Source organism: Zalophus californianus, chromosome 6 (genome assembly GCF_009762305.2).
Source record: "Zalophus californianus isolate mZalCal1 chromosome 6, mZalCal1.pri.v2, whole genome shotgun sequence".
Lineage (NCBI taxonomy): Eukaryota > Metazoa > Chordata > Mammalia > Carnivora > Otariidae > Zalophus > Zalophus californianus.
The window spans coordinates 12,398,495-12,422,322 of record NC_045600.1 but is presented as its reverse complement, the minus strand read 5'-3'; the positions used below and the strand labels follow the sequence as shown (position 1 = coordinate 12,422,322).

The 23,828-nt window shown below is 39.8% G+C and overlaps 2 protein-coding genes across 4 annotated transcripts in view; one reads left to right on the top strand and one right to left on the bottom strand.

Moving 5' to 3' along the window:
• PPP4R3A (protein phosphatase 4 regulatory subunit 3A) overlaps positions 1–21,693 on the bottom strand; it is a 37,464-nt gene extending 15,771 nt beyond the window's left edge. For all 3 annotated transcript variants that reach the window (XM_027569487.2, XM_027569489.2, XM_027569488.2), the window contains exons 1-4: positions 21,516–21,693; positions 10,414–10,469; positions 6,764–6,862; positions 2,657–3,274 (exon numbers count right to left, since the gene is read on the bottom strand). In XM_027569487.2, the coding sequence (XP_027425288.1) occupies positions 2,657–3,274; positions 6,764–6,862; positions 10,414–10,469; positions 21,516–21,657 (915 nt within the window). In that variant the 5' untranslated portion in view covers positions 21,658–21,693. The remainder of the gene's footprint in view (positions 1–2,656; positions 3,275–6,763; positions 6,863–10,413; positions 10,470–21,515) is intronic.
• Positions 829–22,342, top strand: LOC113908886 (translation initiation factor IF-2-like). Its single transcript, XM_027569496.2, has 4 exons — positions 829–902; positions 3,083–3,235; positions 21,341–21,456; positions 21,622–22,342. Exons 1-4 carry the CDS (start codon positions 829–831, stop codon positions 22,305–22,307), a joined length of 1,029 nt encoding a protein of 342 aa, XP_027425297.2. The 3' UTR covers positions 22,308–22,342.
• Positions 22,343–23,828: the final 1,486 nt, after the last annotated feature.

Sequence of the window (23,828 nt, the reverse complement as noted above, 5' to 3'; positions counted from 1 at the left end):
ATTGAGACTGATTTAAGAAATTTACCCAAAGACCAACCACAGGAGGTGGCAGAGACCTTCCTGATAACCTGTTCAAATTTTTTCCATCACTATTTTTAACTAAGATGGTGTTATACTTTAATTCCATACTATCTCAGCTAGTACTAGATTTAGCACTACTTCAGCCCTACAGACATGCCTAAGTCTATCTACATAATGTATAAATGTATGTATGTATGTAATCTCCCACTAGATTATAAACTCCATATTCACTGTTGCAGATTCTTAGGAAATATTTTCTGTGATATTAAATTGGTTATTCCTACTTTTACTTTTTCTAAAATGTACAAAACATGCCATACTTCAAATGGCATGTAACTTCAAGATGCAACCCAGATCTAATATGTCCCACCAACTGAAAATCAAATGATAGTCTCTGAACTGCTGCATTTGGGGGTACACAAGTTGATAGAATAAAAATGTTTAAAAAAAAAAGGAGTGTTTAATAGAATTATGTACAGTTAACAGTAAAGGGAGGGTATGACTGTGTACACAAGGGGAGTAAGAACCTGCTTTAAATTCTATCTCAACCACCCGTCGTCACAAAATTTCTAAAATTCTCTTGCCTTCATAGCAGCACTCTGGATATAAGTATCTGTATCAAGAGAAACAGAACTACAGCATTGGCAGCCAGGCTTTTACAAAGCATAACGTCAGGAAATAAAGACTTAACAACTTGAAATTGTTCATACTTAAATGAGTAAAACTGGCATTTCACAGGTATGAAGACAGACACACAAGTGACAAATCCCTGCATAACAAAATGAGAATCAAGTGGAGCTAAAGGACATGAGCTCCATGGGGCTAAAGATGCACTCAGGACACGAGGAGTCAAAAGTGGACCAGAACAGAGACTCTACTAGGTAGTTAGTAAAAAGGAGATTCTTAACAAAGAACAAATAAAAATTAGTACCGAAACCTTCTCCCTCCTCCATTATCGATCACAGTACACTGTATAGAGATTACTATTGTCCTTACCAGACTGTATTGCCTATGTTATTTGTTTACATGTCTGTCTTAAATGAATGGGACACACATCAAATTGGTCAACATGAACGGGAATTATTCCTAGCTCCAGGACAGCAGTGTAGGTAAACTGATTTTTCTATTTGAATTCACGTTTTGTTTTTTTAAGATGTCAAAGGTAGGGACTCTGAAAATACAGTAATTTTCTAAAAAGGAACAACCATACAAATTAAACTTATTGCTTTATTCATTATATGCTACCAAACAGCTCTTACTGACATTTGCCTCCTTTATTTAACAAATCCAGGTTTCAAATAATTATTTTATTTGTAGATGGGAAAGGTCTTAAGTCTTCCAAGTCATATCATCTATGTGTTATTCTTCCAATATCATGGGCATCAAAAACACAAAAAACGGGAGGTGTGCAACTCACAAATCTTTACACCACACAAACTTTAAAGTTCTGTTTCAGTTAGAACAGGCTAATTCCTACACTATGGGATAATATACTGAAAGGTTCTCTGACTTTGGGGTTTTACATATGTCGATTACTGGCCAGCTCTCACAGACTTTGATTTCTGTGTTTTGTGCAGAATCCAAGAAATGTTACACCCTAGGCAATCCTGATGCAAGCACCCTAAAACACCAGACTGAGAGACCGGGCATACTGTAGAAAGAAAATCTGGAGTTTAATAGAGCAGTTATCAATAGATACTTTAAAATAATGTTCGGGGTGCCTGGATGGCTCAGTCGGTTAAGGGTCTGACTCTTGATTTTGGCTTAGGTCATGATCTCAGGGTTGCGAGACTGAGCCTGCATTGAGCTCCACATCGGGCTCCGTGCTGGACGTGGAGCCTGCTTAAGATTCTCTCTCTCCCTCTGCCCCTCCTACCTCCTCTCACACCACCTGCATACTCTAAAAAAGAAAATACTCAAGTCCTGCATCATGTTCATGCGTGATCTTCTTTAATCTTCACATGACTTTACAGGGTTGATGATAATACCACCATCCTTCAAATCAGGGAACTGAAGCTTTAAGAGGTTAAGAAAGTTGCCCAAGTAGCCCATGGCTATTAAGGGACAGGTAGAGCTGTAACTCATATTCATATCCAACTTCCCCATACTCTCATCTGGTACAAAAGCATGCCTTTTGGTGAGGAAACCTGCAACTATAATTTGCCAATATCTGCTATATTCCCTTGACCCTAACACTAGTCTTTAATATATAATGATCTGATAGTGCTACCAATTCTACCGAATTTATATTCTATATTTAATGACATACTTCTTGGCTTCTTCATTTTCTCTTTGAATCTATTCTATGCATAACTGACAGATTAATATACCTAAAATTCTACATTGAATCATTTTGAATTGAATGAATCATTCAATTCATTCCCCTGTAATTTCTTCAAGCTAGACTTCTTAATCACATTTATGTTCCCTGATGGAAACATAACAACCTTCTGGTCCCACAGTATATTATAATCTTTTCTAATATCACCCAAATACATACCTTTAGACAAAAATCGAAACTCAATTTAGGTATTTAAAAGGAACAGGAAATTGCTTCTGCTAAATCAATTAACAGTTTAAATGGTATCAATCAAGAAGGTATCTTTGTAAGTAGAAAAAAAATTATCTAACTCACCTGTAACATACCAACAATTTCTACCTTATTGAAAAAGATAAAGGAGTGAAGTGTTGATAACATATTTTCTTCAAAGACTGAAGGGGTAGGTAGAACCATATCTTGGATATACTGAACTCTGTATGTCTGATGAATTTTTTGTTTCAGCTCAGGATCTGATATGGGAATCACTTCTTTAAACTTGGCTGTTTTTGTTAGAAATTCTCTGTGTTTTCGTGGTTGTGATAAAGCAGGATCATATTCTAAGCATCCAATGACGTCCATTATACATTCCTCAGAGAACATAACTTCGAAAAGAGCAGTTCGATTCAAGAGGAAGATGCCTTTGATAATTTCATACAAGTGGTGCAGTCCTTCAATATTTTCCAAATCCTCACATACATGAAAAAGCTCTAAGAGCTTTTTAATATAACCCTCATTTTCCAGTGCTAGTGCAAGTTTTTCACGACGCAGGGGGGAAGGTAAAGATGATGCCACAAGTTCTGCAATTTCCTCAAGGCGACTTAATTCACAAGATGGCAATTCTAAACCTGGTGATGACATATCATCAAAACGCTCCTCTTCAGATTCATCTACAAGGTCCTGAGTGATGTCCACCGAAGGGTCCTTTCCTTGAACCTATTAAGTAAGATTTATGATAGCTGACAAAATATAACCAAGCAAATCTAAATGATATTCTTAGATGAATACAAGAGATGTTATAAGAATCCTAGCATATTCCAGGACAGCCACCACCAAACCCTTCAAAGTTTAACTTCAAATAAATATCAAACATCATAATGTGATCACAGAAAATACATGTTAATTGTAAGCAACAAGGAATATTTTAACATCAATTCCAGAAAGCAAGGGCCAAAGAATATGTACAAACTAGTTCTAGGCCAAAGTGGGTCACTGATGTGCTGTGAATGCTGGCTGGTGGCCCAAAAATATGAATAAGAAAACTGGAAAACAAATGTACTCACACAAAAATGAAACCATATAAAAAGTGACTGCAACATACATGTAGCAGAGCATAATGCAGTAGATCCCCCAAGAATATCTACTAAAAGCAAACAAACCATGGAAGTTTTCCTTTCTATTCACCCAAACCTGTAGCTTTCATGACACAACTTAGAAGTTTTTACAAATACATTTTGCGAGAAAAGAATATTTTCACCCAAAGTCAAGGACTTATTTGAAATGAGTTTTGCCATCTTGGCCCTTTAATTTGAGATACCATCACTAAAGCAGGCCAAGTTGAATGGTAATGAAATGGAAAAATTAGACCTTAAACAAAATGGCCAAGGAACTTAAATTGCTTAGGATGGTTAAGAGAGACTGTTAATGGATACTGGAGGGAAGAAGGCCTGGAATAGGTCTTGAAATATGTTGCAAATTGATATCATCTTGACCTTAACCCAGTGGACAATACCACTGAAAGGCAGCTAGGCACATTCACAGATTGTACCTGGCATGGTCTCAAGTTGGCTGGATTTGTTAACGACATAAATTCTCAATATAGCTTTAGACTACAGCTTTACCTAAAGAAATGTGCTAGCATTTGATTAAAAAGCCCAATGTAAAGGGACAAGAGCCCTTACTGTAATGAAAATGCTATCTTTTTTAGTTTATTTGCAAATATGAAGGCGAAGGCGGCCATCAAAATGGACTGTGGTTAGGATTTTCTTGGAATCTAATCTGCTCAGGGAATTAAAGTGGAACTGTAATGATTTGACAAATATGTTTCAGTCTTACTAAATGGAGCAATGCAAGAATGAAAACAAAAGAAAGGTAGAGTAAGCTAGAAGAGAGAGTCTTCCTTAAGAGAAAGGGTAAGTCTTAGCAGTCTGTCTGGACAGACACAAAGAAAATGAGAATGTGAAGGCCATGAGAGGTCTATAAGAAAAAAGAGATACGCCCAGACCTAATAACTACTGTCAAGGAAAATACTAGAAAATGGAGACTTTTTGCTGTTTCTACATCAAAAAATTATGAGTAGGGTTCAAAAAACAGAAAAACATCTAAGATCTCAAAGAGCAAAATATAATGAATTCTCTAGAACAAGCCAGGATCTAGAAATTGTTAAGTACAGACAGGATCATAAAATACTGGTAGAAAACAACACCTTGAATATAAAGTATGCACAAGTTGAAGGGGAAGATTAGAAAATAATCAAATAGCCAGTGATTCCTAGGAACGTTACTCTAGAGAAAGTATAGAAGTATACTACCCGTGCCCCAAGTGTAAATGAAGAACTACAGACTAAGGAAAAGTAAAGATCCGACAATTAAAGGAGAGCCAGGCCTGACAGCAATGCACTGAGTCCAGGTGTGAGTTAAATATTGGCTTAATAGAAGACTGTGTCCAGGGTGGGATTGTTTGACTCAGAAAAGTGAAGGAGAATGAGATCTGTCTGAGCAATGGGTGCTTCTAGCACACCCAAGCTCTTCAATCTCATCTCTCTTTCTATGGGAGAACTCCACAGGACACAGTCTAGAGGCAGGCTATCAAAACAACTGTATGGGAAAGAAAACAAAGAACAAATGTGAAGAAAATGTAAGTCCTTCACAGCAGAAGAAAAGGGAAGTTCGACAGGCAGGTTACTATATGAAAAAGACAGCTGAGTAGACTATCTAGCAGAAATAAATTCTACGAGGTAAGGAAACACTGTGCCTCAAGGACATGTAGCTTTATTAAGGCAGTGGCTCTCAAGCTTCAGGGTGCATGAGAGTCAGCTAAAGCAGGAACTGACAAACTAGAGCCAAATGTGGCCCACCACCAATTTTCATAAATAAAATTTTACCAGAAAAGAACCATGGCTGTTTATGTGTTATGTATGGCTACTTTCATATTACAATAGAAGAGTTGAATAGCTGTTAAACTGTATGGCCCACAAGGCCTAAAATATTTACTATCTCACCCTTTACAGAGAAAATCTGACCTAGAGGGCTTGTTAAAATATAATTCAAATACAATTACTGGGACCTAGTCACAGAATTTCTGATTCAGGGAGATCCGGGATGGGGGTTCCAGAATTTACATTTCTGGCAGTTCCCAGGTCATACTGCTGGCCTGAGGACCACACTTTTGAGAACCAATGAATTAAAGAATCTGTTGAAGGGGGCACCTGGGTGGCTCAGTCGGTTGGAGGTCCGACTCTTGGATTTCAGCTTGAGTTGTGGGATCAGCCCCATGTCGGGCTCCATGCTCAGTGGGGAGTCTGCTCTCATGTGTACACTCGCTTTCTCAAATAAATAAATAAAAAGTAAAGAATCTGCTGAAGATTATTCTCTAATTAGAATAAATGTGGAGATAGAGAAACTGTCCTTAGGATGCAATGGTTTAAATGAGTGTATAACAAGAGCCAATGGCTTTGGCATATAATAAATGCAAAATAAGAGTGAATGATAAATGTACACCCGACAAGATTATGGAGATCATGTCATTAGGCCAAGGCACTAGAGTCACCAGGCAATTCCACAATCAACTGAGAACATGTAAGATGAGGCTGAAGAGATAGTCAAGAGTCACAAGAAGCTACTGAATAAAGTGATACGATCAGATTGGCATATTTAAAAAGGTCACTCCATCTGTGATATGGATTTGGGAAGACCAATCAAGATGAAAGCAATAAAACAGGCAAGAAATGCTGGTGGCTTAGTAAACTGTGAGAGCAGTGAAAACAAGGGTAAGTGAATGGATTTAAGATTTATAATTAAAGGACTGAATGGATGTAAGTCATGAAGGAAGGATAAATAAAACCCCCAAGTTTCTGGTTTCAGCAACTGGATGACAGTGGCTGAGATGAGGGAGATGGGAAAATGAACAGATCTAGGGGAGATTATGTTTGGTTCTGGACTACCGAATCTGAGATACCAGGGAGCACTGAGGGAGGAGCTCTCAAACGCAGCTGGATACAGAAGTGTGGAGTTCAGCAAAGGTCTTAGCTGGACAGTTTAGGGTCAATAAATTGTACTTTCCTATAAATCAAACTTTTCACAGACAACAATGAATTTAAGAGATCAATAAGAAATGCTATTTATTTAAAATCTTGGGCATTAGCTAAAAGCACAGCAAAAAAACCCAAAATACTTAGCATGTTGATTTTCTAGTTTTTAAAATTACCTGACATATTTTCTCCCAAATTTCATCACATCCAGCTTTTTCCTGAAAGCTAAGGGCCAAGTCATAATTTTCTGCTTCAGACCACACAATCAAAGTGTCCTTGAGAGAAAAGAGAGTCTGATTAACATCCATTAATCATCACAAACTACTTCCAAGTACAAGGCAAATGAACAAAGAAACAAAGAATTGAGAACAGTACTAAGCAACATTGATACTGTGATTGACAATGCCTTTTCACACCTAGTTCTGTTCGGTCTATAAAATGAAAACAATGTTTTCCTTAAGAAGTTAACCAGAATATGAAAAGCACCACAAAGTGACCAATCTAAATGTACTAAAAGATACAAACTAAACATTATATCAATTCTTTGCTTGCATATTAGGTTACATTTTAAGCTCTAGTAAAACTGCCCAGAGAGGAAGTCTGAGCATTCAGTAACTATGACATGTCAGGAGGGTGGAATTAATAACCAAAACCCCTTCTCCCATCTCTCTATTATCAGCATTGGATGTTCTTTACCTGAGACACACAAGGCCCATGAAATTATTGGTATATCTTAATATTTGAGATTTTATCTGGATAGCACTTTTTTTTTAAACTTTCACCAAAGTGCTATGGTTCAAGAAGCAAGATGCTCCTACCACCCACAGCCCCTCCTGTTCAGAGACTTTTATTTAATGATAGTTAAGTTTAATTAACAGTTCAACAGTTTTTATTACGATGTAATCTCTGCAAAACACTACACTTACAGTACTGACACCATTTTATATTCCCTGTAGTACAGTCTGTATTCTACAATATGCATAGTATAATAAAAATATTTACAGGGTCTAAGGTATCCTTCCAAACTTACTGACAGTAAAATAAACATATACACTGTTTCAGAGCCATCAATCATTTCAAAAGAGAGCCCTCTCATTGAGAGAGGTTTGTGAATCATCTTATATATGAAATACTGAATAGCACTAGGGAGAGTTACATTTTAAAAAAAGAAGCCTGGGGGACGCCTGGGTGGTGCAGTTGGTTAGGCGTCTGACTCCTGGTTTCAGCTCAAGTCATGATTTCAGGGTCGTGAGATCGAACTCCCCTCGTCTGGCTCCGCACTCAGTGCAGAATCTGCCTGAGATTCCCTTTCCTCTCCCTCTGCTCCTCCCATGTGTGCGCATGCCCTCCCTCTCTCTCTCAAATACACACACACATATAAAAAAATATTTTAAAAAATTAAAAAGAGCCTAACCTAACAGCGATCATGTAGCAGTTTGTCAGGCTGGTCCAAAGAGAAGAATTAGGAGAAATCAGTGTTAGAAGGATAGGAGTACAATATAAAGAAAAAAATAATTCAATCTGACTAATAACTAAAAGGAGCCAAGCAAAGGCTAGATGAGCATCTATAGGGAAGATAAAAGTTCCTATATTAAGAAGGAAACCGAACTAGACCATCTTTAAGGTACTTTAAAAAATGTTTACATGGAGGCAGTTTCTAATACTTTTCACTATCACAGATACCTCTTACTGTACACAAATGGATCCCCTGATTTTGTCTGCTAAACCGCATGTTAATTCTTTTCAATTATGTAACTGTCAGTGAGGACCAGTAGTCTCTCACTGAACTAAAGGGATACCAGCCACAAGTAAATAAATGATAATTTGATTGGGCCGCACCACATTACTAATAGAAAAATCCACAATTTTTATTCCAAATTTTATAAAAGAGGTCAAAGACCCCTTTTTCCTATCTTCATGAACTTCTAGAGATCATAGATACCACGTAGGCATCTGTTCCACAGTGACTAAGTAGCTGTTCAAACTCAAAATAATTTATATTAACATTGTAAGATCAAGGGACACCTGGTGGCTCAGTTAAGCATCTGCCTTCAGCTCAGGTCATGATCCCAGGACCCTGGGATCGGGAGTCCCACATCAGGCTCCTTGCTCAGCAGGGAGTCTGCTTTTCCCTCTGCCTCTCCCCCTGCTTGTGCTCAAGCGCGCTCCCTCTCCAATTAAAACACACACACACACACACACACACACACACACACACACACACCATAAAATCAACACACCAGGAATTAGTCAGCTGTGTAGCCTCCCTGAGTCTGTTTCTTCATCTTTAAAATGGGTATCGTACATACAGGTACAAAACCAGTGATAAAGACCCACTGAAACAAGCCTAAAACCAGTATCACACTGGTAATAAGGTAGATTTAATACAACCATAAGCAATTACACTGGTACAATATAAATTCAGAATGATCTGTAGGCTTAAAACAGGGCACAACTAGACATACGCTCTTAAATGCCCATTTGACAAATTTAGAAGTTTGAAAATTTTTAGGAATTGCTCTTCTGTTTTCCTTGAAGAGTCTAATTTTCACGAAATCATCTTATTTATCATCCAACAACCTACAGCTTCAGACATAGGGATTTCTTCATTCATCCTCAAAACAGACTTGTTCTTTTTCTTCAGATGTGCTTTTACTCTTCAACTGACTGAAACCTCAAAATACAAATTTACGTATTTAAGTACAGATTATCAAAGGCAAAATACTCTAGTCTCCAGCCACTCCAATCAAACCAGTTTTCTTAACACTAAATGCAACAAAGTATTAGTAGACAATTAGACTATCAAGAAAATATTTCATATTGTACCAAATGTTTTTTTAACAAATAAATCACCATTAAGCAGACTTACGAGTTAATATCAGCTTTTCTATATACTATCTGTGTGACCTCAAGGAGGTCACAATCTTCAGGGATCATCTAATGCACAAAATAAAGCCAGCACTAACTTCCTTCTAGCAGTATCTTAATGGTCAATGATGAAGCAAAGCACTTTATAATTTATTTATAGAGTAATATATTCATAAAGTAATATACACATATGAATGTGCTAACAATATTCTTTATTCTAAATTTATTTTATTTCTGTACCTTGAGAGCACTGAGGGACTGACACCACCTTCACTGACTTTGTACAGCACTCAGTGTATCTGGGTGCGTGTGTGTACGTGTATTCTGAGTAAACACCTTTCGATGATAGTGCTAGTAGGTCTACCAAGTAGAGAAAGATTTACTTTCAGATATTCCTTGTTCATCTGAAGGGTATGAGATAGAGTGTACTAAAACCAAAAGATGCCTTAACATCATTACTCTATTATCATATTCTTATAACGTCCTATTCAGGCTATGCAAGAAATCAAATTTTTACCTACACTAGGTTGCGTATAGGGACAGAAATGTCCTTCTGCACTAGCATCTACAATAGCAAAGGAAGTAGTTTCTACCATTTCGTTATGTTAATAGCTGATTATTAGTCAGTGGTCACTTTTTCTTCTTTAGATAGAAACAAGAAAGCTGTATTGTTTTAGTTTAAACTTTTGAGTATTAAGTCTTAGTTACAAGAATATACGGAGCAAAAACTTAGCTTAACTGGAAGCAATTTTTTGCTGGCTCAAGCAAGTTTAAAATAAAATGATTGCTTTAGACACCATAGAGATTGGCTAAAATCATGTTTTAGAATTAGGCTGGGAAAGTATGTTTTAAACTGTTTTTAATTTTTCACTGTAAGGAATCGATGGTAAATTTTCCCTTAATCACCCAACTGAGAGAATAATATACAAAGTAAAACACAACATCTTCAAAATTTTACCTGTTGTTTCTGATATGCAGTGTTAGGATTTATTTTGGACTCTAAAAGTAGAGAACCTGGGAAACAGAAAAACAAAACATTCCATTATGTAATTGCAAACCAGCGTAATTACATTCCATCACATACACGCACACCTCCTTTCCTGGACACTTGATACACATGTAACTTCAGTTAAGGAAATAGTATTTTAAAAACAAGTTTAAATAGAATAAAACCTGTAAAGTAAACATGCATAAAGCACTTAAGGAGGACACGATTATCTGAAGAGTAAGGACTGGATGGTAACAGAAATCTAACAACTTATGGGCAGCACAGGGCCGTGAAACGGCACAGCATGAAGCCAGGTGACCTGAATTTAAATCTCCAACATACATTATGACTTGGATACGATCCACTGCCCCAGTACAGCCCCACATTACACTTCACCTTCAGAAAGTCTTTTACTTCTGTTACAGAATTATCACACTTCATCTTCAAATGATCATTTTTTTCCTCATAGTAAAGTAATTTTAATCTGCACATTTCTGTCTTTTCCCTGGCCATAAGACTTGTGATATTCAGAAAATAACTACTGTTTTATAACAAAGAGCAAATTTTAAGACCAGCTTTACGCCTCTCCCTTCACTCTAGTTCCAGTTTATCCCCAAAGTACTATCTAAAGACAAGTACTGCCCCACAATGCTTAAGCAGCAACAATTTTCTCTGTAGCTGTCCTTCATCCAAATCTTTCATTTTTTCTATTACATGTCACCATTACTTTCCCATTCCAAATAGTGGCTAGGCAGCTGAGAAAAGGGTGCTTAACATTCCCAAATTTAATTAGTTTCCTTTTATGTTAAAGTTCATTTACTAATCTTATGATACTGTCCCATTTAGTGATTTATTGACCGTTCACTCCTCTGTGCTCAGAACAGTGCTAAGTGATACCGAATACAGTAAAATACCAGCATTTACCAAGATGTAAGGACTTAATTTGCAAACACCCTGTGCACACGAACAGCCTCCCATTTCACTTGAATCCTCCTACTGTGTCTAGCACAGATAAACTTAACTCCAAATGTGTCTTATTCTTTCTATACTTAAGGTAACTAAACAGTCTCCATATTTTTCCCACCTGTTACTCCCAATACCCCATTTCTTTAGGTTTCTTTTTTTTTTTTTACTATTTCTGGCTGAGGTTCAGACAAGTATCCTCACATTCTAGAAGAAATTTGTTTTAATCTTTCCTCTTCTCCCAACCTTTGCCATATTAATTAAAATAAATTTCCAGTGCTTCAATTTTCTTTATGCACAATTACTGGTTTTATTTTAGTAATTATAAAGAGTTGTCTACTGAGGCATTCATAACAAGAAAAAGCAGCAAGCAAATGAACTCAATGTCTAGAATCCCTCAAAAGTATTAAGTCTCCAACTTTCTTTGTAAATATTCTTCCATTGTTTTTTGTACATACAAGAACAAAAATTGCAATCTATATCATTTCCCAGTGAAATCAGAGTAGGTCTGGTATATTATGGATCAAACTTAACTTTTTGTGGCAAATAATTATACTTAAAATGTGGTTTCTAGGAGAAAAACATTCCAAAAAACTACTCTGAAATATATCATGTCCTGAAAAACAATCCATCTCTAGAAAACTACATAAATAACAGAATGAAACAACTAGATTACTTTAAAACATTCAGAAGATGCAAAAGGTCTAGTGTCCTAGTGTAAGTCCTAAGTAAGGCTCTTTAAAAGTTAAACCGCACAGGGGCGCCTGGGTGGCTCAGTCATTTAAGCGTCTGCCTTCGGCTCAGGTCATGACCCCAGGGTCCTGGGATCGAGCCCCGAGCCTGCCTCTCCCTTTCCCTCTGCCAGCCTGCCGCTCCCCCTGCTTGTGCTCTCTGTGTTAAAAAAAAAAAAAAAAAAGTTAAACCGCACAAAACCACACCTACCCAAAAGAAAATACTGGACATCACTGATAAATGATAATTGGATATGATCAAAATCAAAATCTGTGCTACAAATAATACCATTAAGAATGTGAAAAGACAACACAGAGAATGGGAAAAAATATCTGTAAATCATGTATCTGATAAGGACTTTCTATACAGACCTCTGACAACCAAATTTTAAAAATCAGCAACAGATGTGAATAAATACTTCTTGAAGAAAGATACACAAATGGACAAATGAACATATGAAAAGACACTCAACATCATTAGTCCTTAAGGAAATACAAATCAAAACCACAAATAAGAGACCATTTAATACCTGCTAGGATGCCTATAATCAAAGACAGTGCTGCCAATAACAAGTGTTGGCAACCACATGGAGAAACTGGAACCCTCATGCATTTTGCCTGTGGGTATGTAAAAAGGCATCCACTTTGGAAAACAGTTTGGCAGTTACTCAACTGCTAGTTACCAACAATTCCATTCCTAGGTGTATACCCAAGAGAAATGAAAACATATGCTCACACAAATATGTGTACATGTTCTTAGCAGCATTTCTCATAGTAAAAAAGTGCCAACAATCCAAAGGTCCAAAACCTAATGAATAAAATACTGTTCAGCTACACACAAAAAATACATGCCGGATGAACCTTGAAAACATTACAAGTGAAAGAAACCAGTCACAAAAGACTATATATTTTATATAAAATGTACAGAGTGTGCAAATTAGAGAAAGATGTGTAGATTAGTGGTTGTTCAGGGAGGAAAGGGGGAGTGAATGGGTAGTGACTGCTAATGGGTACATGACTTCTTTCAGAGAGAACAAAATATTCTAAAATTAGATTGTGGTGGGGCGCCTGGCTGGCCCAGTCAGTAGAACATACAACTCTTGATCTCGGGGTTGTAAGTTTGAGCCCCACGTTGGGTATAGAGATTCTTAAAAAATTAAAAAGACTGTGGGGATAGTTGCATGACCCTGTGAATATACTAAAAAAACAATGAATTATACCCTTTGAATGGGTGAATTATATAGCATATGAACAATGTTAATTTTTAAAAAGGGTATAAATATTCATACAGTGGAATACCACACTGTAATGTTAATGAACCAAATACATGAATGCAACATATATGACTCTTATAAACATGAATGAAAGAAACCTCAGAGAAAAATATGTACCCTATAATTCTATTTACATAAAGTTCAAAGAGTAGCAAAAATTAATCTATGGTGCTAGTGGGCAGGGGGAGATAATGACTGTGAAGGGGACATGAAGCAGGCTTCCTGAGTGCTGGTTATTTTGTGAAAATTCACCAAGCTGAATACTTACCATTTGTGTAACTTTCTATTATACTTCAAAACTTTTTTTTTTTTTTTTTAAGTTTAAGAGTAGGGGTAAACAACATATGGCACAGAGGGGTGAAGTTAGCACTTCAAATTGTGCTTTCAAGAAACACACCTGAAACACTGGGTGTCAACTATACTTCAATTAAAAAAAGGAAAAAGGACGGGGTGCCTGGGTGGCTCAGTAGGTTAAGCATCTGACTCTTGATCTCAGCTCAGGTCTTATTAGTGTCAGGGTCATGAGTTCAAGCCCCATGCTGGGCTCCATCCTGGGTGTGGCCCGTACTTAAAAGGAAAAGGAAAGAAAGAAAACCACACACCTGACTTGGCTGCTACTAAAACAAAACAAAAACCAGCAGGGGTTAACTATTATTTTTCAAGTACCAATCCCTTTTGCATTTGCTTCGAAACTCTCCGTAAAGTTACAGGGTCAGGGAAATTAGAAAGGAAAAATCCCAAACCGAAAGCTGGAAGTGTGCCCTCCCAAAGCCCTAGCTAAAACAAGAATAAGTAGATAACTGGAAGCTTCTGGTATTGGCAAGTTTTTCTTTACTGGGCCATTCAAGATGTTAAGGAAAAATCTCTCTCCTGAAACACATCACAGACATATCCCATGGCTTTGGTCTAAGACACCACCTTAGGAAGTCTAGCTCTGGTCCCCAAATACCATGCTCCCTAGGAAATCGGTAGGCTGTAGAGGTTGCAGCATGGGAAACTGCCTTTTAGTTTGGGGGCTAGGATAGTAACAAAGACACATTTCTAGTTTTATTTCTAGGCCATCTATTAGGTTCCCTTCCCCCATCTCAGTTTCTACTGGATCAAGTTATCAGTGCTTTTCCAATCAACAGAAAAAGATCCAGCTGAGTGTTAATACGCATTAACACAATCCTTTCTCCCAACAAGTTTACTTGTATCAGTGGCTATAGCTAGAGTACTGGGAACAGCAATTCCATCCTAGTAATATATGGGTATGGCTGGGAATGTAGAGTTCAACTGTAGGTGAGAGGCATTTATCATGGTAACAGAGACAAGAGGAGAGAAATGAGGAAGATGGTCCTTAGTAGCAGACCTCAAGCAACATATCGCAGGAGGTACAGATGGTTCTCATTAAGGGGAACACATGCTTTTGATACAGGGTAGGCTCAGTTTATCTTAATAACTGAAGCACATATGCACAACGGCCCCCACCCAAACTTATTTGAGAAACATACCTATCCTCTCCAATAAAATAGATGCCCTTATCCCCCAAGAAGAATTCACTCTCACCCTCTCCATGACACCTCCTCCTCACCATCTGACAAAGATACTCCATCACACAGACCAGAGAAAGAAGAGCCTACACAGTAAACCCCAATATCAAGACTTGAGAAAGGCCTTCCCACCTTCAACCTAAACACTTGGAAAGGAAATATGGAGACACAAAGAAACATCAAGACAGTGATCAAACTAAGGGGAATGCATCAATACATGTAATTCACTTTGTCATTGCAGAATCCATTCATTCAGACCACTAGCAAAATCAACCATCTTCAGGTGAACTAAAGAGTATTCCTGCACAGCAAGTGCTTGTGAGTCTGTTCCATAGAAGCTCTGATAGGCCTACAAGTCCATATTTATACACATACTTCTTCAAAAAATAAAGAGGGTCCTTAATTAATTCTGGTTTACTATTACTACAGTCAACTTTTTGAGAGGGTCATTTTATCTTTCTCTACCAAGCTTTTAAAACATAGTCCTCTTTAGGGGTGCCTGGGTGGCTCAGTTGGTTAAGCGACTGCCTTCGGCTCAGGTCATGATCCTGGAGTCCCGGAATCGAGGTCCCACATCGGGCTCCCTGCTCAGCAGGGAGTCTGCTTCTCCCTCTGATCTTCTTCCCTCTCGTGCTCTCTCTCATTCTCTCTCTCAAATAAATAAATTAAAATCTTTAAAAAAAAAAAAAAAAAACATAGTCCTCTTTGGTTCAACAGTTCTAGGAAATTAGCCTACATCTTCACACAGTGCCAAGTGTATGAACAAGTAAGTCACTAGCAGTGTCTGTAATGGTAAAAATCTAAAAACAATCTCTACGCCAGCTGTTCTCAATGTGTGGGACCTCAGGGAGTGTGGAAAATCAACACTATTTTCATAGTATTACTACTAAGACGTTATTTACCTTTTTCACCCTTATTTTTCTCAGGGTCTATACTGTGTTATTGCAAAAGACTGAATGCAGAAGCAGGTTAAGAATCCTTTTTTAAAAATTAAACCAGACATTAAAAAGATTTGTAAAACTGTAAAACAGTGACGTTCTTCTCACTGAATTCTGACTTAAAAGCGTTTTAAATTCTAATGTGGCAAATATCAGTAGCTACAACTCACATAAACAAAAGCTTTTGAGCATCCCCAATTTTAAGAGAAGAAAGGTATCCTGAGGAAGAATTTTTCACAAATGCTGTTCTAATGCCACCAACAGTGCACTGTGTGAATTAAATATATACAACGAAATACTGTGCTACTCTTAGATGACAGATCTGTGTATCCTGACATAAACAGATGCCCCAAATAGACAAAAAGGAGGTCTATATACTCAGGAAATGGGGGAACAACGGTATAGGACGGGAAATGCCACCCAGAACATCACCAAGACAACTGCGAATAGAAGCCGTCAAACACAGATAAGCAAAGATGGACAACATTTAGTACAATTACGAGTATACACAATTTTAGGTCATTAAAAATGTTCCCTCCCTGCTTCACAACATCTTTGTTTTTCCTGTAAAATGAAATGTGAGAGCTTTTCTTGTATTCTGTTGCCAATCCCCAATACACCTCTATCAAAACAAACACCTCCAGGGAATGGGGTGAGAAGTAGCTGGTAGTGCAGAGTGAAATATCATTCCAAAAGTGTTTAAATCAGAGAACTACAACTAGTGCCTGCAGCCTGGATCCAGCCAGCAGACAGCTTATTTGAGTCATACTCTAACACACATACTCATATACTGAATTCATGCAAATATTTTAAAATGGAAAGATTGTACATTAAAAAAAATATCTAGATTTCTGGCTGAGTGCAGGAAAAAAAAAAACCACTGAACTATCCAATCAAATAATCAATACAGGAAGACTTATGGTTAGAAAAAATAACATGTCATAGGGTTGTTGCATTAACTAAAAATTCATATTGAAGTGCCTACCTCAGCATCTACTACATAACCAGCACCCAATACTTGTTTTTCTTAGAGCATGGACAAAATATCATTTCATGAGCATCACTGAGCTGTTGAACAGTAGAAAAATTAGTAATGATAACAACGATCCAGAAACACGTTAGAACAAAAGGTTAGCCAACAGGTTTTTACACTGCTTAAGAAAAACATTTCAGTATATAATATTTAGGAACCATTCCAAGAAAACTGTAAAGATTTTTAATCTTTCAGATACAGTGTTTTTTAGCTAGAAATTTCACTTGTTTAGAAGATAACACTTCCTTTCACTGGAGAAATGAGATATTAGAGAGTTTCTGTAACTTTTATGGTTCTATTTTCAATATCAATCTACCAACCAATCAGATTCAGGTAGTTACAGAAACATAGGTCCTGGTCTTAGTTTAGATTTGGATAAATACTTAAGGATTTCAGAATGACAAGATCCAGCTCTGTCACTCCATAGTAAGCAGTTCAACATCTAGGCATTGCTGATATGTTGTCCTTATCAATGCTCAAAACTAAGGGCAGGAGCTTAAGTACGGTGCTTCATTAGTGGGAAGAAAACACCATCAAAAATGAATCGAAGTCCAAAATATCATCTGGACAGGACACTAGTGTAGGCTTTAAACCTAGTCTGTGTTCCCGCTCCTGATTTTGTGGCTCACGATTATACACGGCATTTAAAAACTGAAACGAAGGCTTGGGGCGGGGGTAGCTTTACATCACAAGGTCCCATGCCTGCATCAGGCTTTCACTAACTCAGGCCCTATCACCTATACCCAGCGTGGCTGATGGACTTCAAACTGTCAGAAGTTACCACACACAGATGATAAATAAGGGTTTGCTTACCCTAGGCCTAGTAATTTTCTACAAAGTAGGTCTACATAAGAAGAAAAAAAAGGGTTTAAATGAACTTTTCGAAGTATTTCTTCCAGTACTGACACTGAGCTCTTCTCAGTAGCTAAATCTGGAATGCTTACTGTATGCGAGATTCTATACTGCTTACTAATTTATAAGAGCAAAAAAAAAATTGCTGGTACTTATCTCTGTTCATTTCTTTCACCACAACAGCCCAAACAAAACAAAACAGGCTTTCCACCTAAAGTGCTCTGATCTCCTTTTCTAATTATAGTGGGGGTGAGGCACTACCTACAACCAAATTCTACAAGAGGCAGAGGTACAGGATTCTAGTTTTTACCATTAGCTAGCAGTACTAACTTGAACAAAACATTTCCCCATGTCTCATTTTCTTCATGCCTCAAATAACACTGAAAATTTAACCTTTTAAGAGGCAACTCAGGTAACAGATAAACTATTCTGAAATGTAAAAATTATAAAACTTAAGGTAAAAACCAAATATAAGAACACTATTCTTGATGCTTGGCAAGTAATCCAGAATAAAGAGCATGGATTTGATTTTATGTTAAAAAGACATCCTTCAGTGTGTGGAGAAATTCCAAAGTCTTTATCAATTCTAAAATTGGAAGGTGGAAGTGGTAAAAACCATAATGCAATAGCAGAATTATTTGAACATAAAGTGACAAGGCAAGTAAGGGACGACATTACCCTTCACGCAACCTAACGGGTACAGCATAAACTGAAAGAAGAAAAAAACAATACCAAGTAATTTTTTTTGTTTGGAAGATGGAACTTTGCAGGTAGCTGGCTATGACAAAAACCCGAGAAATGAGGTAATCTATCTTCATTAAAGAAAGGGCTATGTTCCTACAATACACTTTGCCAGTAGGAACCTACTGAATAAGGATGCAACCTAGAGGGGCGCCTGGGTGGCTCAGTCGTTAAGTGTCTGCCTTTGGCTCGGGTCATGATCCCAGGGTCCTGGGATTGAGCCCCGCATCGGGCTCCCTTCTCAAAGGGAGGCCTGCTTCTCCCTCTCCCACTCCTCCTGCTTGTGTTCCCTCTCTTGCTGTCTCTCTGTCAAATAAATAAATAAAATCTTAAAAAAAAAAAAAAAAAAGATGCAACCTAGAGAATGGGCTCAGTAGCTTGGCCGGACATCTCTCTCCTCCAAGGAAAGGTAAGCTACAGAGCTGCCAAACCATCCAGTTCAGAGGAGAAAGGCAGACTTACTCAGAAAGATGTGCGCTGTTAACAGGGAGGCCACAAGTACTTCCATTCAATAATTACCTTCCTGATTTTCAGTTTAGTGTATAAGCACCTCTAACAAGATAAAGGATTCATTTTATGGAAAATCAGAAATGCTTTCCACTTTGCTCACCACAATAAAAAGAAAATTCTCAATTATCCCATAATGGAGAATGGGAGAAGCAGACAATAATGGATGACCCAAACTAGCAGTCGTATAAAAACTCCCACATGGCTTGGACATAAACTATAATTTTAAATATCTTTAGGCTAAAAATTCTTTTCATGTTCTTTGAAATAAACTTTGAGCCTTTAAGTATAAAGCAGCAAACGCAAGTAGGACAGCAGTAAGGGATTTTAAAACACACTATAAACAGTTAATGATTATTAATAAGTCTCAAGCCAAAGGCTGTCTGAGCCTCAGTTTCCGCATCTGCAAAATATGACTAATAATAGTACTTTTATCAGCAGATACAAGTAAAGAATCTCTAGCACACAGTAGGCACTCAATAAATTTTGATTATCATTCCTATTTGGAGTTTTCCTGTTAGGAAAAAACAATCATCAAACTAGAGATTATTAATGACAGTATTTCGTAAGTATGCTGCAATCCTCTACGCCCATTCTTTGGATTTAGTTTTCCTTACATCTTAAATTAACAAGGGCACATCAGTTACATTTATTTCAGCTCTCTTTTTTCTATCAATATGTAAAAATAAAATAGATAAAAAATTAAGGCCTTTTTGTTTTTGCCATTCAACCTGTTTCACTGCAAAGTCCCAAACTTTCCCCAAGGGAGGATGGGAGTTTAGGGGCTATTTCCAAAGTGGTAAAAATAAAAATGGGAAAAAAAACCAGATCCCTACATTAGTAGGTTAGTAGAGTGGGACTCCCTAGGATAGTATGACATTAAAACAATGCTTAAAAACACTTTAAACAAAGGACTCTGTATAATGTGTCCAATTAAGTATGTGATGTGGTTATTCGTTAGTTATGAGATTTCAAAGAATTGATCACAAATCTACACAAACTTTCATCTGGAAGTTAAATGAACATACAAAGCCCATACTTTTCAACTCAGTATGTGAAAAGTTTTCCAAACATGCAAGAAGGAGATGTGAGAGTAGTTGGTGACTATGTGATAAACACATACAAAAGCACACCAACACATTCAAACTTGTATTTTTAAGATGCAAATAAACAGGCCTCAGAAAAATATACTCAATGTATTCAAAATCCTTTAAATGCCTCTGAAAGGAAGTTAATTTCTCTCCAATTAAGTTATTCGGGATAGTCTTATAAAGATAACCTGTGGGCAATATAACTCTAATTTACAATTTTTCAATTCAAATTGAAAATCAATGTCCCTAGAGTCTTTAATTACAGAAGGGTGAGTCTTGTTTGTTTTTCATGAAATTGGGAGTTCTGGGTTGAAAGTCCAATTAAAATTCCTTGAGACGAGTTTGTAATAATTCAGATACAGAACAACTACAATTGTAACAAACAAATAGCTAGAGTGAAATTATAGACTAATGTAACAAGACAGGTTTTCCAATTCAGAAGAAACAATTTGGAAATACTTTCACTAAGGGAAATTCAAGGTATGTCACAGAGGGAAGTGGCAAACCCTAAACAAAGTTTTGAAAAATGTGAAACACTTATTTTCAAACGACTGGGTGTTTGAACCGTAAGGGCTATTTCAAAATATGTGAAGCATAGGCACTACAGCAAATACCAAAGGTTTTAAAGTTATCTGCCAACTTCTCCTCACCTGTTAACTGAACCAAATTGTGATTTTTCACTTAAGTAATCAAAAAAGCTCGCATAAAATAGTTCCACACTTGCAAGACGTTTACACAAACTGTACACAAAATTCTGCATTATTAGTGAAAAAGACAGCACTGGGAAACACAAATCTATCTTCTCAAGATAAAGAAGCATTTTCTCTGCCGAATGCAGAGTTGCCAGATCCATGAACCGGTGTTGCCAACTTGCAACAGGATCAAAAAAATGTAGCAGAAAAACAGTTTTAAAAGGGCGCGGGGGGCGGGGGGGGGGGGGAGGCCACAGCAAAACGTTCTCCAAAGAGTGAAACACCTAAGAACTTTCTTCGCTCCGAGAAAGTTTCACGCCTGCTTTACAGATGAGTGAACTAAGGCAGAAGATCGGATTAATCAGTGCCTTTCTCAAGGTCACTCTAGTGCAAAAGAACAGCACGGTCCGGGCTCCCGATCCTAGGCCCCCGACCTCTCCACACGCCCAGGCAGCACAGCTCAAACGTGCTGGGCTCCCCTCGTCCCCGCAAGTGCACCCAGGCGCTGGCAAGAAAAAGACATTTCCAGCGCTCTCTATGCAGCTCACTCCGAGAGGACTGGGGTGCTGGTGGCCCGCCCTCCCCCAGAGCGGCAGCCGCCCCCAGCCCCAGTCGCCCCCTCCGTTCTCTTAGAAGACCAGTGGCCCCCCAACAACCAGGTATGTGGCCCGGAGCCGTGGGGGAAGGCAAGGGTCCCACCGCAAGGGGCTTCACTTACCATCGCTCTCGGCCCTGACGAGCAGGGACATGCCCTTCAGCCGCTCCACGTAGCCGGACGACACATGCCCGGTGCCCCGGTCGTCCCACTGCCGGTCCTCGTTGAGCGTGTAAACCTTCACCCGCCGCCGGGTGTCGGTCATCGTGCCGCCCGGGGGCCGGGGCAGAGGCCCCGGTGGAGTCGCCCAGGAAGGGGGGCCGGGACACGCGGGAGCCAAGGCGGGAGGACGCCCGCAAGCGGAGGACTCACGGGCCTCACTGCCGCCGCTGGCCGCCGCGGGACCGCGGGACCGCCCGCATGGCCCGCTCCCGGGCCCGACCTCTGGGCCCCGGTCTTTCCTCGCCTCCGACTCCTCAGCGCTATTGTCCAAGCCCGGCGAGCCCGGCCGCCCCGAAGAGGGGCGCGGCAGCGCTTCACAGCCTCCCGGCCCGATGCGGTAGGAACTCGGAGCGCCGGTCACTGCCCTGCTCCCGCCTCCGCCATGATCTCCGCGAAGCAGCTTCCCGCGCCGCCGCCGCCTCCTCAGGCCGCCGCCGCCATGTTTTCCTTCCTTATACCTGGCCCTGCCACCGCAGCCAGTGGCTCCGCTCCGCTCCTCTGCTTCAAACGTCCCAAGCCGAGGGGCGTCTGCTCTTCCTGCAACTGCTACCACTGCGCAGGAGACTGCGAGAGCCCCCAGGCGCACGAGCGCTCCTGCCTCCTGGAAGTCCCTTTCCCTTGGCCGCCGCCGCCGCCTCTTCCGTCTTCCTCACACAGCCAAAGCCGCCGCCATCTTGGTTCGCCCCTCAATAGCGGCGCGCGGGGCCACCCAGGCAGCAGCTGCAGGGGCGGCCCGTTGGCCCCACCATTTAAAGAGACAGGAGCGAGGTCGGGAGCCTCGCTGCGGCGGAGGCTTCGGACGGAGGGCGGGAGGCGGGCGCCGAGCCGCCGAGGTGGCGGGAGCGCAGGGAGCGGAGGAGGCGGAACGCTGGTCGCGCCGGTGACGGCCCGGGGCTCCCTCGCGCTCCCTGCACGCACCGTCGTGCGTGCGCGGGGGCGGTGGTGTGCGCCGTCGCGCCCTGTGTTCGTCATCAGCCCAGCTCGGGGATTCGAAAGGGGCGTGGAGCCCGCCTCCGGCCTCGGCGCGCCTACCCGCCGCGCGCCTGGCGTCTCCGGCTCCGAGGGCGGCCGTCTTCCCGGTTCCTCGCTGTCCGGCAGCCGCAGCCCCTGCCTGCCCTACAGGCGCCGGGCTACGTCGCCCTCGGGCTCTCCCGCGGCACCTCCGCCTCCGCCTCCCTGTCCACGAGTGTCCTCTCCTGGGCGCCGGGAGCGCACAGTTGGGGAGGCGCCGGAGCCTCGCGGACTTGGGGCGTTTCTCCTTCGCGGAGAAAGTGAAAAGCTTCCGGGAAAGGCCGCAGGTTTGCGTGGCGAGGGCAGCCGCACGTCTTGGGAGCCGCAGTGGGGCACGCACTGGTATGGCGAGTCTAGAAACGGGACCGCTGGCACCGAGCCCGAAGTGACAAGTCTAAAGCCTCACCTTACAGTCCAGCTGCTGCCGCCATTCCTTTTATTCTTTATCAGAACTGTTCTTTTCTAGTCCTCCATGTTGCAAAAAAAAAAAAAAAAACTTGAAGGGCTCACGAAACCAGACACGGATATGATATTGTATAATCGGGATGAGTAATTCTCAACGTGAGATGTTAAGCACTGCTAATCTTCACAAAGGAGTCAGTCTCATTCCAAATTCTCATTCACACGCAAGTAAGAGCCGCCGTTTTAGGGGCTTTTAATATTTACGAGGCTGTCGAGGTCATTGCTGCCCACTAGAAATAAAATGAGCCACATTTAAATTTTACAGTAGCCACTTTTTGAAAAAGTACAAAGAAACTGCTGAAACGTATTTTAATGAGGTATTTTATTGAATGCAGTATCTTCAAATATTATTCATTAATATAAATTAACGATATTTTACATTCCTTTTTTTGTACAAAGTTCAAGATGCGATGTGTATTTTACCCTCTGGTGTAAATTTCTACTTGGAAGCTAAATTTTCGTTGGAAATTCCTAGTGTGTATTTAGTTTATTAAATTTACAATTGGAAAAGTAGATTCACATATTCAAGTTATTCAGTTTTTTTCCAAAAACATTAGTTTTTAAATTTAAAATTAAAGGTTAATACTCAGTTCCTTATTCACACTAGCCACATTTCAAGTGCTCAGTAGCCACATGTGTTTAGTGGCCACCATTATGGCAAATTCAGGTGCTTTACATCACCAGGAATCTCATCTGAAACCTGCAAATGCAGTTTGACTTACACCCATCTATCATGAAGAG

Excerpts from the sequence above, each read along its gene's own strand:
- LOC113908886 (XM_027569496.2), top strand. The coding sequence starts at position 829 with ATGAGCTCCATGGGGCTAAAGATGCACTCAGGACACGAGGAGTCAAAA. Across the intron at positions 903-3,082 it reads CAGAACAGAGACTCTACTAG|TGCTAGTGCAAGTTTTTCAC; the intron begins GTAGTTAGTAAA and ends CTCATTTTCCAG. Across the intron at positions 3,236-21,340 it reads TCTTCAGATTCATCTACAAG|CTCACTCCGAGAGGACTGGG; the intron begins GTCCTGAGTGAT and ends CTCTCTATGCAG.